The sequence below is a fragment of the Bison bison genome, unplaced genomic scaffold (genome assembly GCF_000754665.1).
Source record: "Bison bison bison isolate TAMUID 2011002044 unplaced genomic scaffold, Bison_UMD1.0 scf7180017864268, whole genome shotgun sequence".
NCBI classification, from domain to species: domain Eukaryota; kingdom Metazoa; phylum Chordata; class Mammalia; order Artiodactyla; family Bovidae; genus Bison; species Bison bison.
Genome location: NW_011494840.1, coordinates 704049 through 721594, shown reverse-complemented (window position 1 = coordinate 721594; position 17546 = coordinate 704049). Strand labels below are relative to the sequence as shown.

Below are 17546 nucleotides of genomic sequence, written 5' to 3'. Positions count from 1 at the left end.
AGCATCTTACACTCCACTTTATAATCATTTTATATGCATTCTTGCATTCAGTAAATAAATTTATCAAACAGCAGCACCTACAGAGAAGGTAGATAGGTATACGTGTGGCTCCTGCTTTCAATGGATTTACTATTGTCGATTCTTCAGATAACATCACTACTTCAAGATTTTTGGAATATTTATTGAATATTAACATCAATTTCTCCCATGCAGTTCAGCTCTCTATTGACTAAAGTTCTGTCGGTTCGATTATGATTTTACGATGCTAACATAAACATACCTGGGAATGATTTTAGACTATTCACTCATTTCATACAGAGAAACTCATACAAAAGACACCGGACCCCAATCCCAACTGAGTCTGTAAAATGAAGGTGACACTTCTTGGCTTAATCACTAATTCTAGAAGTTGGGAAGAAAAGTTCAGCTGAGAACTTTGGGGAAAAATATTATGTAAAGTTTAAAAATAAAATTAAATTAAAAAAATTAAACCATTACAGAAGAAAGTGTGAAATGGAAATACATAGTTGAATAAATAAGGATTGTAGAGGACTAACAGGAGAAAAAAATAAATAAATAAAATCACTCTACAAAAATGAGATAGCATTATTACCCTGGTCCTCATCCGCATTATAAACTGGAATTAAACTTATTGCCGTGTCTTGGATTTGCAGGGGAAACACACATAGGGCAGTTGGCCATCCCCGGTAACACCTCCTATTAAGTCAGCAAACATCTGTCAACTCGCTGTGTTTGTGTGTCTGGTACTCACAATCGGTCCCACACGGCCAAGCTCTCCAGGGAGTCCTGCTCCCCCAGGAGGACCCTGAAATCAACAAATTAGAGGGACATGGTGATTTATGACGTTTTCACAATTTATGACAAGTGATATCAAATACGATAAACAACTGACTCAGAATGATGGATCTGTGCTAGCTTTGGCTTCCAATGAGACAACAACTCATCTGACCGAAGAGTAATTACTTAAAATGGAAATTTCTTAAATTAACAGAAATTTCTTAAGTTAATAAAATATTTTTAGTAGAATAGGCGTGCTGTCACAGTAGCCACCTAAGATCCCTAAGGGAGGACACTGTCAGCACCACGGGTAGAGTGCTGACTGGGGACTAAGGTTGGGATCTGAGAAACAGGCCGTTCTTATAGACTACGTAAAACAAACCAAGAGATGATACTTACAGGGGGTCCAGGAATACCACGACCCTAAAAGGTTAAAATAAAAGTTGTTATGATACAGGAGCCATACTTCATGTAAATACAGTAGTTACAGAAGTAGCTACAGAAGTTACTTCTGTAAATACAGAACTAACTCAGTTCAGAAATAAACTACAAAGTCTATCCCTAAATCAACATAAAATGCTCATTCGAAAAGAAAGGACTGGGTAAAGAAAGCAACCTCGGCCCCACTTCTAAATGAAGAAGCTTGCTTCAGCTCCTCAAATGTTCTTTTGATGTCATCCTGTAGCTAGCCTGTAGTATTTTTTTCAAACTTTTTTTTTAAAGAAAAGCAAAGTAAAGAAAACCTACTCCAGTATTCTTGCCTGAAGAATCCCATGGACAGAGGAGCCTAACAGATTATAATAGTCCATAGCACTGCACAGAGTCAGACACGACTGAAGCGACTTAGCACAGCAAGTAAAGAGGTCATCCATGCTTGCTGTCAGAAGAATTTACCATTCCTCACAAAGAGGCATATCACAACTGGACTTTTTCACATTCCTTCCCACTTTAGTTTATTACAAAATAGTGAACATGTGCTATACCGTACGTCCTTGCTGTTTATCTATTTTATATGCAGTAGTTTCTATTTGTTGGAGAAGGCAATGGCACCCCACTCCAGTACTTTTACTTGGAAAATCCCATGGACGGAGGAGCCTGGTGGGCTCCTATCTATGGGGTCACACAGAGTCGGACACGACTGAAGCGACTTCACTTTCGCTTTTCACTTTCCTGCATTGGAGAAGGAAATGGCAACCCACTCCAGTGTTCTTGCCTGGAGAATCCCAGGGACAGGGGAGCCTGGTGGGCTGCCGTCTATGGGGTCGAACAGAGTTGGACATGACTGAAGCGACTTAGCAGCAGCAGCAGCAGCAGCAGTTTCTATTTGTTAATCCCAAATTCCTAATGTATCCCTACCTTCCTTTCCTCTTTTGTAACCACAAGCTTGTTTGCTACGCCTGTGAGTCTATTTCTGTTTTGTAAAGAAGTTCACTTGTAGCATATTTTAGCTTCCACATATAAATGATATCATTTGTCATGTTTTATAAGAAACCGACATTAAAAGTAAGACAACATTGCTTTAAAATTTATAATATGATATTTGGAAATTGCCCAAACATTTAGCACAGAGAGGAAGGGGAGAACCAAAGTGTTTAGGAACACACCCCTTGACAGGTAAGGCTATGTGTCCAGACACCAAATCCAGTAGAAATGGAAAACAAAATGGTGTCACTCCTGAAATGACCTCCAGTGGGATCCTCATTTATGCTGAATTTTATTTTAAAACCAGTCATTCTATCTCCCACTCCTTTACATTTACTATCTCTTGAGCAACATCAAACTGAGTGTAACCAGGGATTGAAACCACGCCTTATGCAGCCTCCAAGCCTCAATTCCAAGCACAGGGCCCAGCACACAAAGAGCTCTGACTCTGTGCTGGTTGAATTTAATAAAACTGAGCACTGCTGCCTTCAGGGCTCAGTCTCCCAGCCTTGGACCGCCTCGCCATTCTCTCCCCTCTGCGGTCTTGAATCCCTCATATGCACAGCTGTCTCTGACACCATATTCCTGACAGCTTGTACTTCCAGACTTTGTATTTTCTAGACAGAAGTATCTAAGATAGACTTAGATATTTTCTAAAATATCCATCCATATATGAAGCATCCAGGGGAATCACATCCTCTGATAATGATGCTATTATTTCTAATTATTTAGGCAGCCACAACAAGCATGAATTTCACATGAGTAATATGTTTCAATGGTAAATGGGGAGTTTTCAAGGCACTCTTTGAAAAATTACTTCTATTTGAACATTATAATATGTGGATCAATGTGGGAAATAAATGTTATGCTTGAAGATACCAAAGTAATCAAAAAGTTATTTCATTATCAAGAGACCTAGAGATTTGATGAATTTTTTTAAAGGCATCTCTATAAGATGTTGAGCTCTGAGCTAAAAATGTGGAGGGAAAGCCAGCAAACTCTTCACCTCTGAAAATAGACTTATAATGGAAAAGATGAAATATGGCAAAGGAAGCAGTGCAAATAGAAAACAAAGAGGAAAAACACAGATTAATAGCAAGAACAAAAAAGGAATGAAGAACAAATAGGAAAAAAAAAAAAAACAGCAGCCTGAGAATCCAGTTCTCCTCTGGCTAGAAATAACACAAGTCTGGTGGACTGTGCAACGTGGAAAAAGCCTCGCCAGGGAAGCAGGTGGGTGATAATATGGCTCGTATTTCATTAGACATAAAACCAGTTGTGAAGAAAGTGGCGTGATGCCGAGGTCTAAACACCAAATACTTAGATTTGCTGCTGTTATGTGAGATACAGTTTCCATCAATGGGAACAGAGAGGGGGTTATTTCCATTGGTAAATGCCACCTGCAAACAGATGTATATATTTTACACCATACGTTCAAATTGCTCTGAAATTTTCTACTCATAGTCAGAATGCTTATCATAGCAGATAAGCCATAATCTCTTTGTGATGTATATTATGTGGGCCCCTTTGTGTGTTTCTATTTGTTAACTGAAATATTAACAAATAGAAACTAAATTGAAAAATTTCACAATGGCAGAATTTTACCTAAAGACAGACTATAAATCATTTCACATTTACTTACTGGAAATCCACGAGGTCCTGGCACACCAGGTTCTCCCTAAAAATAAAAATAGCTCCATTGTACTTAGCTTTTTTAGCATGAGTATGTAAGTATGCAAACTGCATAAATATTAAAATCATTAAAACACTCCATCTTACTGTTTGAACGCAATTTAATTCAACTGTTATAAAACATGATTTTGGTTGAACAAGTGTATTTCAGCCACTTCACAACTAACCTGTTAACTGATTTGGAAACACTACAATAAAATTATGCTTCAGCATTTAATTGATACGAGCAATTAATACCAGGTGGCTAACTTACTTTTTGTCCTCTTGGTCCAACAGAGCCAGGGGATCCATCAGGACCTGTTAATCCCTAACAAAGCAAGATGATATTAGAACTAATACAACATCCTTAGGCAAGCCACTCAGTGGATAATTCCATTTTATTTATTAATTACACGGAGGATAGTTTACCTACATATGGTGCAAGTCTTTATAAAGAAAAACCTTTCTATATTCCTATTCAAAGGTAATGTCTGACATGACATCTGACTGTTACAGTTACTTTCTGTTAATAAATTGTATCCTGTTCATAACTTCCCACTAAATGCACTGTTTATCACAGGATTCAATAATTTAGTATTTTTGTCTCTGCTTTGAAAAAATGGGAAATAATAATTACAATGTTCTAATAGGTAAGGCTAATGGGACAACTCCAATACTTTGGCCCCCAATGTGAAAAGCTGACTCATTTGAAAAGACCCTGGTGCTGGGAAAGATTGAAGGCAGGAGGAGAAGGGGACGGCAGAGGATGAGGTGGTTGGATGGCATCACTGACACAATGGACGTGAGTTTGAGTAAACTCTGGGAGTTGGTGATGGACAGGGAAGCCTGACGTGCTGCACAGTCCATGGGGTTGCAAAGAGTCAGCCACGACTGAGTGACAGAACTGAACTGAACTGAATGGGACAACAGGACTTGGCTTTGCCATTAGCCATGTTATGCATCTCTTGATTTCATTTATAAAGCAAAATGCTTTATATATGTATGTCTCTGTAGCTCTCAATAACATCTTAAGAGTTAAAATGTTCCTTCAATAGTGATTAAAACTAATCAATCTCATTGTTGCCTTTTAGCCACCTAAAACCCCTCAGTTATCTCCTAGCAATGACAACTGCTTATGGAAAACATTAACTTTTAAAGTTGAATCGTTTGAGAGCATGTTTCTAGGTTATCTCTTTTAGTGAAATAGCTACAATTAAATATACATTTTCATGTGTGCCACTCAGTAGGTAGACTCTAAGTACATTACTGTAAAACACATTTATAACATCACATGTAATGTTAAAGTAGTTATTCAAGCATCACTTCCAACCATTGTTGCTTTCCCTACCAGTACTTATTTTATCATCATCCTAATATAAAATACATATCAAACCATGATAATACTACATGTATATCTTAATTTCCACATTGGATGAAGACACATTTTTATCTTTTTAGTTTTTCCTTTATTTTAGATGTTGTCATTTATAATACAATATTGAACTTATACCCTACAAAATACAATTATATGTACCTATATATGTAAATATATACATACATTATGCACATACACACATACACATGTATATAGAAATAACTTGTAAAATCTATTAGCAAGATTTTGAAAAAAATTAAAATGATATTGAGGAATTCCTTGAAAATATGAAAGTCTGACTTAAAAATGAATCACGAAAGTGCATATTTAATCTGTCAGTCTGCATAAATATCAATAAAATGCATTCATGTAACTTATATAGAAAACTATTTCACCAGCCACCATTTTTACATTTCTCTGCATCAATTAATTTCCTTCATAACTCCAGAGACTGAATCAAAGGAAATAGAAAAGAGTGAGTTGACAAAACTAATTATTGGAAATTTACCAAAGAAGAAAGCTATTAAACACACGTGGAAGGATTTTTGACAGACTTTGATTTTCAGTCTCTCTAGTACAATTACAATGCTCTAACTTGGGAACAGGCCTTAACATCTTAGTTGCTGAGCACTTGTGGTACTGGAACACTGGCTTCTGTATGTGAGCAAATAAACCATACCCCAGGAGCTCTCTGTAAACACATGTGGCACAAGGGCTTTATAAACCTCAGGGCAGGTCTGACCAAAGGGACTTCCAATGCCCACTTCACGCATATACCCTCCAAGACCCGTCCTGGTCAGTTCCCACACACACTGCCAACTAACCACCTTTAATCAGGGGCTAAAACCACTGGCAAAGTTGGAGGGCAGTAGCTACTACATACCCACTCCAGTATTCTTGCCTGGAGAACCCCAGGGACAGAGGAGCCTACTGGGCTGCCCTCTCTGGGGTCGCACAGAGTCGGACACGACTGAGGCGACTTAGCAGCAGCAGCAGCAGCTACTACATAAGGCAGAACTTCAGCTACATAATAAAGAAGCAGAGTGGCTGGATAACCTGGAGGCTGCTTCTAGATACTCCTTGTCTCAGCTGTCTTCCGTAAGACATGGTAGATCAGATCAGATCAGTCGCTCAGTCGTGTCCGACTCTTTGCGACCCCATGAATCGCAGCACGCCAGACATGGTAAACCACATCTAATCACAAGAAGGCTGTGAGTTAATGAAAATGTATTCTGGCGTCCAATCTAGTGAACTCTGTTGTGGCACAGCCATGCATTAAGGCATAGGCTCTGTGAGGACAGGACTCCATGTCCATTACAATCTGAGCACACTGCCCGAGCATTTAACATATGCAGCACAGAAGATTACAGAAGGCTACTGAACAGGAGATGTGGCCTAGCCTACTGGGTGGAGGGATTTCACACCTGTCGCTCCACATCATCTTTATTTTTAGTTCAAATCCCAGCTCTGCCACTTAGTACAAGGCCACTGTAGGCAAGTTACTCAACTGCATAGAGCCTCAGTTTCCTAATCTGTAAAACGGGTATAATGTTAATATCTACCTCACATGGCAACTTTGAAGATTCACTGGGATAGTGTACACAGAGTGTTTACAACCATGCCTGGAACAGCAGATGCTAAGTAAATGTTAGCTTTTCTTATTATTATCATTATTATGTAGTCAGATTATCCTAGAAGCTAATGAAGTAACATTTCCTGCTCTCTGTGAGCTTAAAATCTCATTCAGAAGAGATTCTGCAAAAAAAAAAAAAAGCAAAAAAATCTGTGTATTAACCACAGGCACTGTGCTTCACAGCCCCCTCACATTTCTCTGATGCCTAACTATTTCCCCTTACACTGCCTTTCAGAATAACTTCTTTATTACTCACTATCCTAATCATATAACATCACAGATAATAGTTGTATACATTCAGAGGATGTTCTAATCTCTCTCCTATAAAACAGCGTAACTTAACTATAATTCATGTACTTAATTCTAATTCCTCTTTTCTGTATCTTAGACAGATGCTATAAGAATGGAAAAAAAAATACTCTTTTAGAGCTCTTAGAGCTCACTATGCATGCCATAGCATAAGTGCCTATAAGAGTATAAGTTATTAATGATAACAGCACAGTTGTCCTTTGAGTACAGAGCTCGCAACCAAGCTTGGATTTCTTTAATGTTATGTGTCTATAAGGGAAAAGAATCAACTTAAACTAAAGAAAAGAAGAGTTTTATATATATGTATGTAAGTCTCTCACAACTTCCATTTACAAACATATGCATAAAACTCCAATTTGCAATCATTCTTATCTGTCAAAGAAATGACAGAAGAATATATTGCCAGTGGCAGAAAAAATTGCTTTCATATGAATGTTTATGAAGATATGGTTCTATACAGGATAAAATTAAAGCCCAGTGTATTCTGAAATTTCCCACTGCTGCTTGGCAAAGCAAGCAACCCTCACTATTAATTTCCTTCCAGCATTCCACCATTCAGTTCAGGAGACCCAAGCCATAATCCTACAAGACTAGCTGCCATGACTCATTTACCTTTTCTGTCAAAAATCCACTTAATTCAGGCTAATAACCTTTAAGCCGTATTCTTTTCAGATTCTTCCAAACAAACCATCTGATTAACCATTTGTTAACATTACCAAAAAATGCAGCATGTTTGTGACTGCACTTTAAAAAAAGTTCTACACAAATGCAAATTAGTATAGTTAATTTTTTGCTTAGTTCTAAGAAATGTCTAAAATCCTGGCACATGCATGAACTTCTTACTTTTTTTCTCTCCTTCCTTTTTCTTTTTCTTTTTCTGTTGCTTTTCTCTGCCATCCCAGAAAATTGATTAAATGCCCTTATCAGTTTCTCCCTGAGGATCTTACAGAGCCAAAGTTCTATGATGTAAGAAACCTTACTATTTTACACCTTTTAATTTTGGAAATCTTATTTGGAAATGGAAATCTATGCTATGATACTGCAGTTATAAACAAAAAAAAAAAGTACTTGCAATTATTAGTTACATTGTACTTCTAAAGATTTTGAAGAATTTTCTTTTTTATCCTATTTCTGTTTAAGGGTGGAAACTATAAAGTAAAACCAGGCATTGTCTTTATGATTTTATGGTACTAGAGGAAGAAGAATTTGTTGAGCCTGCTACAAAAGCACCATGAAACCCAGACACAGACAAGTCTAGTCCTTTGTCTGAAATTATTCAACTCAATCGTAAGACAAGACTTCAGGTCATTCATTTATGTCTCAACCATGCCAAAAATTAATAATAATAATAATAAAGTCATTTAATCATCCATTTTCTTTTCACATAAAACAAGGTCCAAGGTTGAAAGGAATGCAGAAATAAACCTAACCTACTGGTTTATTTGCATTCATCAGACTTTTTTATTTGGATGCGACAGTTCCAACTAATTCACGGTGTTTCAAAGAGATGTTTGATAGCAAACAAGTTGTATAATTTCCGTTCATATTTTGCAAATATTAGGCTGATATTCAGTTTGCGTTATCCAAACATTAGTCCCTAGCGACCTCATGCACTGTCACTTTGCCTACATAGGAAGTTCAAACTAGGATCTTTTAAGTATACAACAAAGTCAGTCTCCTAAAGCAATGAATTGTTGCTGCTGTTGCTGTTTAGTCCCTAGCATAGACAAATATCCCCATTACACTAATCTTGATAAAGAAAGCACATCTTAATAACCACTAACATCTAGCTATTTTTCTTTTTCTCAAAATGAAGACTCTGTCTTAAACTCTAGCCAAAAGTTCTCAGAATCTATAATCATAGGTTTTCAAGGGCTTTGATTTAGAAAAGTCTTCAGTTTGGGGAAATCATATAAGTTGGTAACTTGAAGAACCCAGCACTGTCTGTTTTCTGAGAGCAGAGGTCCGGGTATCACTTTACTTTGTATCCCAGCTGGAAAGTCAAGGAGTGGCCCTCAGTAAACTCTCAACAGTCCAGTGTAGGGAGAGAGGAGATGAGAGCCCTGAAGTCCTTTTCCCTGAAGAAATGTTAACTAGTATCGGGTTTACCACACAGCTCAGCATCTGAGCTTGTCTCCCATGGCGGGAGGCAGGTGTGTGACTGGGTATGTTGGGTGGGGGGCGGCTGCTGGTTCCCAGGCTTCAAGCAACCCTAGTCAGCTTGTTTCTGTCAGTGACTGTGAACCAAGGAAAGGCAGGAGGAAAGACAGAGAGCTAGGTTTGGTTTTTTGTTTTTTTACTTACATTCTAGAAACCATCAAGTCCGAGTCTTCTGAGCTGGATTTCTCTAGATTTTTTTTTTTTTTAATTGGAGGCTAATTACAATACTGCAGCTTTTTTTGCCATCCAGTGACATGAATCAACCGTGGGTGCACATGTGTCCGCGTGCCCCGTGTCCAGTGTAGGACCAGCCCCGCCCCACACTCCCGCCCCGGGCAGGCTCTCCCCCAGTCTGTCTTTCTCTGGTCTCTTCCTCGGGGTTTAGGGGGACTCTGTCCCTCCCCTGCCTGCAGGCCCTTTCCCTAAACTCACTTAGTGGGTGCCGGGGAAAGGACAAGAGCGAAGACCCAGCACCCCCCAATGGGGTGAGTGGGGAGTGGCCTCTGAGAGGCAGAAACGGGTACCCACCGCTGCTCCCAGAGCAGAGAGGAGGACAGGCCAGTGCCACCGGTCCTCGGGGCCCCTCCACGCTCCGCAGACCCTCGCGCAGAAACCGCGTCTCAGCGCCGAGCCCGTGGGCACCGCCAGGATCAGAGCCAGTCTCGCCTTAGCTTGGACCACACCCGCCTGCACGCTGCACTCTCTCTCTCTCTCACTCTCTCTCTCTCTCTCTCTCACACACACACACACACACACTGGGCCTGGCTTCACGCCCCCAGCACCCACTACTCACGTCAGCACCCGGTGTGCCAGGCTTGCCTGGAGCTCCTGGTTTCCCCGGCTCTCCAGGGGGACCCTGGCAGGGAGGGGGAGAGGAGGGGGGAGAAAAGGAAGAGAAAATGGGGCAAAGTTGAGCCTCATCGGGTGCAGTGTGGTCTGCAGACCACATTGGAAGGAAAGAAGTGGAGAGCCAAAGCGCTGATGTACTTACCGGGGGGCCCGGGGGACCCTTCGGACCGCGATCACCCTGGAAGGCAAGAGGGAAAGCAGGGCAGTGGGTGAGTGGAGGGTGCTGGGGCCCCTCCGGGACAGGGACAGGACAGGTAGTACGGAGCTGTGATCAACCGCCCGGGGCCACGGGACGCAGGACCGCCTCCCTCCGCAGTCCTCAGGCGTCTAGGCCCCACTCCCAGCCCTCATCCACGTCCCATCCCGCCTCTGGGTAGGGGGCTTCGGGCCCTCTCGAAAAACCCACCCGGGCCGCTGGGAGAGGAGCAGGGGCTGGAGGTGGACACTTACGTCGATGCCGTCGATGCCCGGGACTCCAGGGGGACCCGGCGGCCCCGGAGGACCCTGCTCACCTGGGGGGCCCCTCTGACAAAAGAGCACACGCGGGTTAGGGGGTCACCGGGAGCAAGCACAAGAAGGTGGGCCCGAGCCCGCCGCCTCCCCGCAAAGACAGTGCTTCGTGGAGGCCGGGTTCAAGCCCAGCGTAACACACGGAGACCAGATTTCCAAGGAACCGCGGTTGTTTCCCCTCCTCGAGGTTCTGAACGAGGCTGACAGTGAGGTGAGAGCAGAATCTGGGCCCCCAGAGTGGGGTCCTCCAGTCTACGGAGCTTTAACCCAACGGGTTTTGTGGGGAAGAGGGGGCCTCTTACTCATGGGGTTGGATCATGAAGATGGTGATCACTGAATTACTGAGTTTAATCAGGAAATGCAGGTCAGCCTTTTGGATAAAGTGAGGCAGCTCAGAACCGAGGCGCGCCACCCCAGATCAACTCCAGGATGGTTTTGTAGATCTGTCTGCGTTCAGAAGAAAACTGGGGGGCCCTCTTAGGGAGAGACAGGCGAGGCCGAGAAACCCGGCGAGGGCCCGGCCTCTCTTCAGATCCTCCTCTTGAAAGAGGTCTATGCACCTCGCTTCAGAAAGACGCCAAATTTCAGGCCGACCCCGGGTTGTGACCCCTTTTATCGGTTGCAAATAGCTCCGCTTTGATGGCGCTCGACGGAAGGCTGGCCTCTAAAAGTTTGGACGCGTTTTAGGAAACGTGGGAATTTTAGTTTTTTTCTCTTCTGAATTGGGGGGGAAAAAAAGGCTTCTTTCATCTGGAAATCTTGGTTTTTCTAAACTCCCGGTGACCAGACAGGTTACAATGGGGTCTTTGTAAGTGAAACCTCAAACGGCTCCGCCCCGCTCCGCCCCCTGCCCGGTGCAGCCGAAATTCCGAGGTGAGCCCGGGCCGCCGAGTCCACGCAGGCGGGATGCGGGGTTGCCTGGGATTGAGCCTTCCCCGGGCCGGGCCGCCCGGGACCAGGGGCGGGGAGGGGAGGGAGGGAGGAGGGAAGCACGGCTGAAAATTAAAGCCCCGGCCTCCATCCTCCTCGGGCCTCTAGGGCCCGAGCCTGCAGTGTGGGGCCCGGTCGGTGAGGGGGCGCCCGTTCTCGGACCTTCGGGGTGTCCCCTCGGGCCCCTGCCTCCCACCTTGCTCGCTGCAGGTGCGTGGCCCGAGGATATACGGAGCCGCGCGGCCCGCGGGATGCTCCGCATCTCCGCGCGCTTCCCCCGACGGAGGCACCCCCGCCTCGCCCTGCGAGCACTTGGAAAACGCCAGGGCTTCTTGCCCCGGGCTTACCTGGTCGATGGTCTGAAGGAAAGAAGAGAAGAGGGGGGAGACAGTGAGAAGGCGGCCCCCCTAAACCCGCGCACAACTTACTTGAGCCGCGCACAAGCAGAGCCCCGACAGCAGCAGTCGCAGCCCGAGGGCCCCATGGCGCGACGCCGCCCAAGCCATGCCCGCCGAGCGCGCAGTGGCGCTTGTCCCCGCCAAGAGCGCCCCCGGGAGCCGGGGATGCGAGGGGGCGCCGGCCCAGGAGGCGTGAGTTCCTCCTGTTTATGAACGGCCCCGGAGAGGGTCCCGGGGATTGGAGGAGAGCTGGCAGGCCAAAGGACGGATAGAATGACAACAGTCCCCCTTAACCCTTTCCCCGCCTCCGCCCCACCCGTCCCTGGGGACCTCTCGAGGTTCCCAGAGTCTTCTCAGGTGGCCTGTGTGCCACCGAGGGCTTGAGTAGTCGACCGGCATTTTCCTGGAGAGAGGCTGCGGCGTGAGGGGTCCGGGGGCTGGGGAGGGTCGTAAGCCACCCAAGCTGGATCCATACCCCTTCCGCCGCCCTCCTCCCCCGCGCAAGTGGTTTCTACCCGCCAGACTGTGGGTGGGACCCGCGCTTCTTCAATATCTGGCCTGTGCAGCAAAAGCCTGAACTCTTAGACAAACAGTGAAGACGGGGAGAGTTTGCGGCGGTGTAGAGAGGTAAGCTGGCTGCAAGTGGCCTTTGCAGGTAGTCTAGGGACTCACCGTGATCCTGGCTGGCAGCTCATTGCAAGTTTCTCTCCTGGGTCGCAGGGGGTCACAATGGATCAGCATCCATTGAAGTTCAAACTGGAGGAAGACAGCAGCCAGTCAGTTAGGTCTCTTTGGAGAACAAAAGTGGGTCATTTAAAAGGGAGATGCGATGGTAAATGTGGTCCAACTGTTGAGTCAGGTCATCAATTCATCTCAGCGGACTAGGACTCTTGTTCCTTTTCTTTTTTTTTTTTTTCTTTTTCTTGTTCCTTGAATACAGTTTTTCCAGGAGGAATGGGCTGGAAATCCTTCCCACGTTTCTCTCATCATTGGATGTCGATGACTTAGCTCTGCATTGCTCCAGCAGAGCCCTAGGCAGGAAACCCACCAGGGATATTTACTTCCTATTTCTGTTCCCACCACAACCATCAAGAGGTAGATTCTATTAAAATGAGTCTCAGAGAGAAGCGGTAACTGTTCTAGGCACAAGCCAATAAATGTCAGAGTCTGGATGGGAACCGAGGCCTACTGAACTTCACAGAGGACATGTTCAATAAGATTTCTCTCAGGAAAAGATTAGAAACAGACAGCAAAGAGGTGGCACCAGGAATGAAATAGAAAAAGGGAACTTGGTCCCTGGGAGAATATACATGATAGATATTGGCCATGGGGTGTCTCTGCCTAAAATGCAAATAAGATCTAGAAGTGGGAGGAATGAGAGAAATCTAAGACTCAGAGAAAAAACAAGAAAATAAAAAATACTTGAACTTTGCATAATACTTACATTTTCATTGGTTGAAGAGAGATAAATTTCCTAGACAACTAAAAGTCAGGTGTCCTGAGAGCTTCTTACATTTTAGCAGGTGCTAAGGGAGAGAGAAAAGTAGGATAGGAAAGAAATAGAAAAAAGGAAGAATGGCCAGGTCTGAATCTGAAAGCCTCAAGTGAGAAGGTATAAAAAGATTGGTGTACCCAAGGGAAGTTTGAAAAGAATGAAAGATGAACTCCCTTCCCTTCTACCCACAGAGGAAGGGAAAGTTAAACAAAAGGAGGCTTTTCATTTTATAAAGGGGTGAAAATAAGACATGAAGCTTTGACGTTCCCACGCTTATGCCCCTTCTCACATGATTCTAATTGCCCTGGAGTTCTCCTCTTCCTGTTTTTCTTGTTTCCCTCAACCCTCCCATGCCTTTTCTCCAGAAAATGTGGACAACTAGGAAAATGAATTAATTGGGATGAAAAGAAAGCTAAATCAAGACATATTTTGAGATGGAAAGGTATCTAAAAATTGTATGAAAACGATGACAGATCAGCATACACAGTTGTGTATTCTTGATGTGAATTATTTTACAATAGCATATTGACATCCTACAAAGGAACTGTGTTCCAAACCACACAGTATCCTGCAGCTAAGGAATCACTTTAATTAAACACTTTATTTTTAATCAGAATAGTCTTGTTTGCTTGGGAGGGATTTTATTTTGGTTCTGTTCTAAACTGCAGTGGAAGCTTTAAAAGGAAGATAAAAGAAAGAATGGACCAGCCTTTCCCTTAATGATTGCTAAACATGAGGCACCACCTCCAACAGCTCTTGGAGGCCAGCCATATATGGGTAAAGGGGCTCAGAGAGGTTAAATCATTTGCCACAGGTCACATAGCTAGTAAATGTCAGAACTGGAATTCCAAATGTGCCTGACTTGAAAATAAGGTCAGCCTCCCGGGAGAACACATCCTATCTCCAGAATGAAGTATGATTTTTCAAGCAGGTAACCCCAGCACTTAGTGATTGAACATTTGCGTTAAAGATGAATAGAAAAGACAGATCTAGAAATAAAAACTGCATGAATTTGTTTCCAACAGGTACTAGAAAACTTCAGAACTAGACTAAGAAATTTCCATAAGACAAAAAAATTCCCTATTTGCATGCTTCTTATAGAAATATATCCAGAAACAAAATTTCTGCTGTTGCTCCTCAAATTAGCGGCTGCTTCTATAGGCAGTTACATATTCACGTGTATGACAAAATATGACATATAAGAAACATGATTTTTCTTCCTTAATGACCAGATAAGTATTTTACCAAAATAAGAAAAGGTGTCTCCCCATCCCTAACTCTCAAAATAGAAGAGACCACTCATACTATGTTATTCACTAAGTCCTTCGGAAATTGATACCAAACCAGCATTCACTGTATGCATGTGATATTTTGATTCTCAAAAATAATTCATACCTTAAACACCTTGAGAAAGTTTAATTATATGACTAACCAAGAAATCTATATCCTTTATACAGATAGTTCATTTAAGTTACTTCTTGCAAATGCAAAATAATTCATTAAGCTATTTTCTCAGAAGTGTAATCCTCTCTGGATAAATGGGTACAGCTGTGTAAGTATGCCTGGGGCAGTTGTGATGCAGGATAAAAGGGAATGAAATGGAATTCATCTGTGAATACAGGCAGGTTGTGACAGAGTGCCAGCCAGGTCAGAGGTTTCTGAACACATCTCTGCTTCCACATAACCACTACCTACGCACTACACAATAACTGTTTGGGGGCATGCAATATTAATTCCAATTTCCATGTTAATTATTTTGAAGGCGGATTGGCAGAGTGTCCTGGTAAAAGTCACTTTCATTATACATCTAAAATGTTGATTTCCACACATCTCATTTTCAAACCTGCAATCATTCTTCTCTTTGAATACCCATGGATGAAATATGTGTGATAAATATTTTAATTTAGTCTTTTACTTTTGAAGTCCCAGTAGAAGCCAAGCACTAAAGAAATATTCTAGAGAAACCACAGATATTTTCCTTTCCACAATGGAATTACAGTATGTGACACTTGAGAAAAAATTCTAGAAGAGAAATAAAAAGTAAAATGTTTTTTATAAATCTGTTAAGCAGAACATAAAGTGCCCTAGGCCAACCTATCTTTCTCAACATAAAATTTTTCTGCATTGTTTCAAGAAAAATAATTGTGTGAGTGTAAGCTACCTTACACCAGCCCAAATTCATCATTACCCAATTCTTTTCCATAAAAGGTGTAATTCGATCCCCTAAGCTAGAGTAGGGTCCAGAGGACAACACATTAAAATATGGAATTTTGGCCCCAACTCTTAACTCTTATTAGGGCTAGAGATTTTTACTTATTTTTCTAGGCTATCAATAAATATTAATAAAGTACGTAGGCCTTTCATAAAAATTAAATAAAAACTAATAGCAGACAACTATCTTTTCCTCCTGAAAGAGAATTCTAATGACAAACTATGGGACTTAGCTCAATATTAAGGAGAATGGAACAAGGCTTAATTTTTTTTGCAAACTGAATTATTGAATTTTATATACAATGCCTAAAACCTAGCTCTTCAAAGATAAATTCTTAAATATGAGATATGTTTCATTTGTCTGCTGCTGCTGCTGCTAAGTCGCTTCAGCCGTGTCTGACTCTGTGCGACCCCATAGACGGCAGCCCACCAGGCTCCCCTGTCCCTGGGATTCTCCAGGCAAGAACACTGGAGTGGGTTGCCATTTCCTTCTCCAATGCATGAAAGTGAAACGTGAAAGTGAAGTCGCTCAGTCGTGTCCGACTCTTCGCGACCCCATGGACTGCAGCCTACCAGGCTCCTCTGTCTACAGGATTTTCCAGGCAAGAGTACTGGAGTGGGTTGCCATTTCCTTCTAGACAGTACAAAAAAGGTTTGGAAAAATTACTTGAATTCACAGATTTCATGCTTCTTTTTAGTTAATAAAGAAATGTTGGTTTCTGCCATCATAAGGGAACTCCTCTAGGTGAAGCTTCCTGGCAACTGAGCAGGAGGCTCTGAGTTGCCACGAAATTGAAAATCCCCCTATGTCTATGTAGACTAGGCCGTGCAGTTCCAGACATAGTGCTGGAATGTGGTTAAATATGTTTTACATTTGCTCATTTTTAACTCAACATATCTTCATATAACACATTCATATGCTTCACATTCTTCACCATGGAAGACACCAAAACGTTTAGTCTATAGGACACTAAGCTGAAAAATGCTTTGACAATAAATACAAAGATGAGAAAGATATATTTCTGGCTAAAGCCATCAACAAGGGGGGTCATATAATCTGGAATACTTGAGTAGGGACCTAAAGAGCATGTAAGGTTTTCCTAAGCAGAGATCAGGAAGGTGAAGGAGGTGACCATAAGTAGGCACAAGGAAAGTTACGCAGAGAGAAGGGACAGACTCGCTGTAGCAAAGAATTTTCCCCCTTGAATTCTAAGGAAAATAATTTGAATATTATTGAGTAGATAATTACAGGATTGTCATCAAAGATTTTTTGCTACAGGGATGAGATGAGGGAAGTGAAGTCGCTCAGTCATGTCCGACTCTTTGCGACCCCATGGACTGTAGCCTGCAAGGCTCCTCTGTCCTTGGGATTTTTCAGGCAATAGTACTGGAGTGGATTGCCATAGAAGGGCATTTGAGGGAGATGATGTGGTAATAAATGCTGGTCCTTTGAGGCATAAGGCAGTTACCGTAGCAGAATAACAAGAAGAGTTACACTCTGAGTTCTGGCGAGGATCCTGCGTATCCTCCTCTCGTGCCACATGCCCCTTCAGCTACCATCTTGTTTCCTTCTCCCCTTCATACAGAGCTCGAAAGAGTGGTCTATGTTCATTGCTTCCAATTCCTCTCCCTTCCATTCTCTCTTTAACCCTTTCTGACTGGGCTTTCACTCCCAATACTCCAGTGGATCTTTTCTCAAGATCAGCTCCATTGGTTTCTAAATCCAGTGGCTAACTCTAAGTCCTCATCTTATTTGACCCATCTACAGCATGTGAGTGAATTGAC

The 17546-nt window shown here is 42.7% G+C and overlaps 1 protein-coding gene across 1 annotated transcript in view; it reads right to left on the bottom strand.

Moving 5' to 3' along the window:
* COL9A1 (collagen, type IX, alpha 1) overlaps positions 1 to 17546 on the bottom strand; it is a 90499-nt gene that overhangs the window by 53429 nt on the left and 19524 nt on the right. Inside the window, 8 exon segments of the mRNA XM_010848501.1 lie at positions 773 to 826; positions 1198 to 1221; positions 3863 to 3898; positions 4166 to 4219; positions 10162 to 10224; positions 10360 to 10395; positions 10668 to 10747; positions 12712 to 12811. Coding sequence (XP_010846803.1) covers positions 773 to 826; positions 1198 to 1221; positions 3863 to 3898; positions 4166 to 4219; positions 10162 to 10224; positions 10360 to 10395; positions 10668 to 10747; positions 12712 to 12811 — 447 coding nt within the window.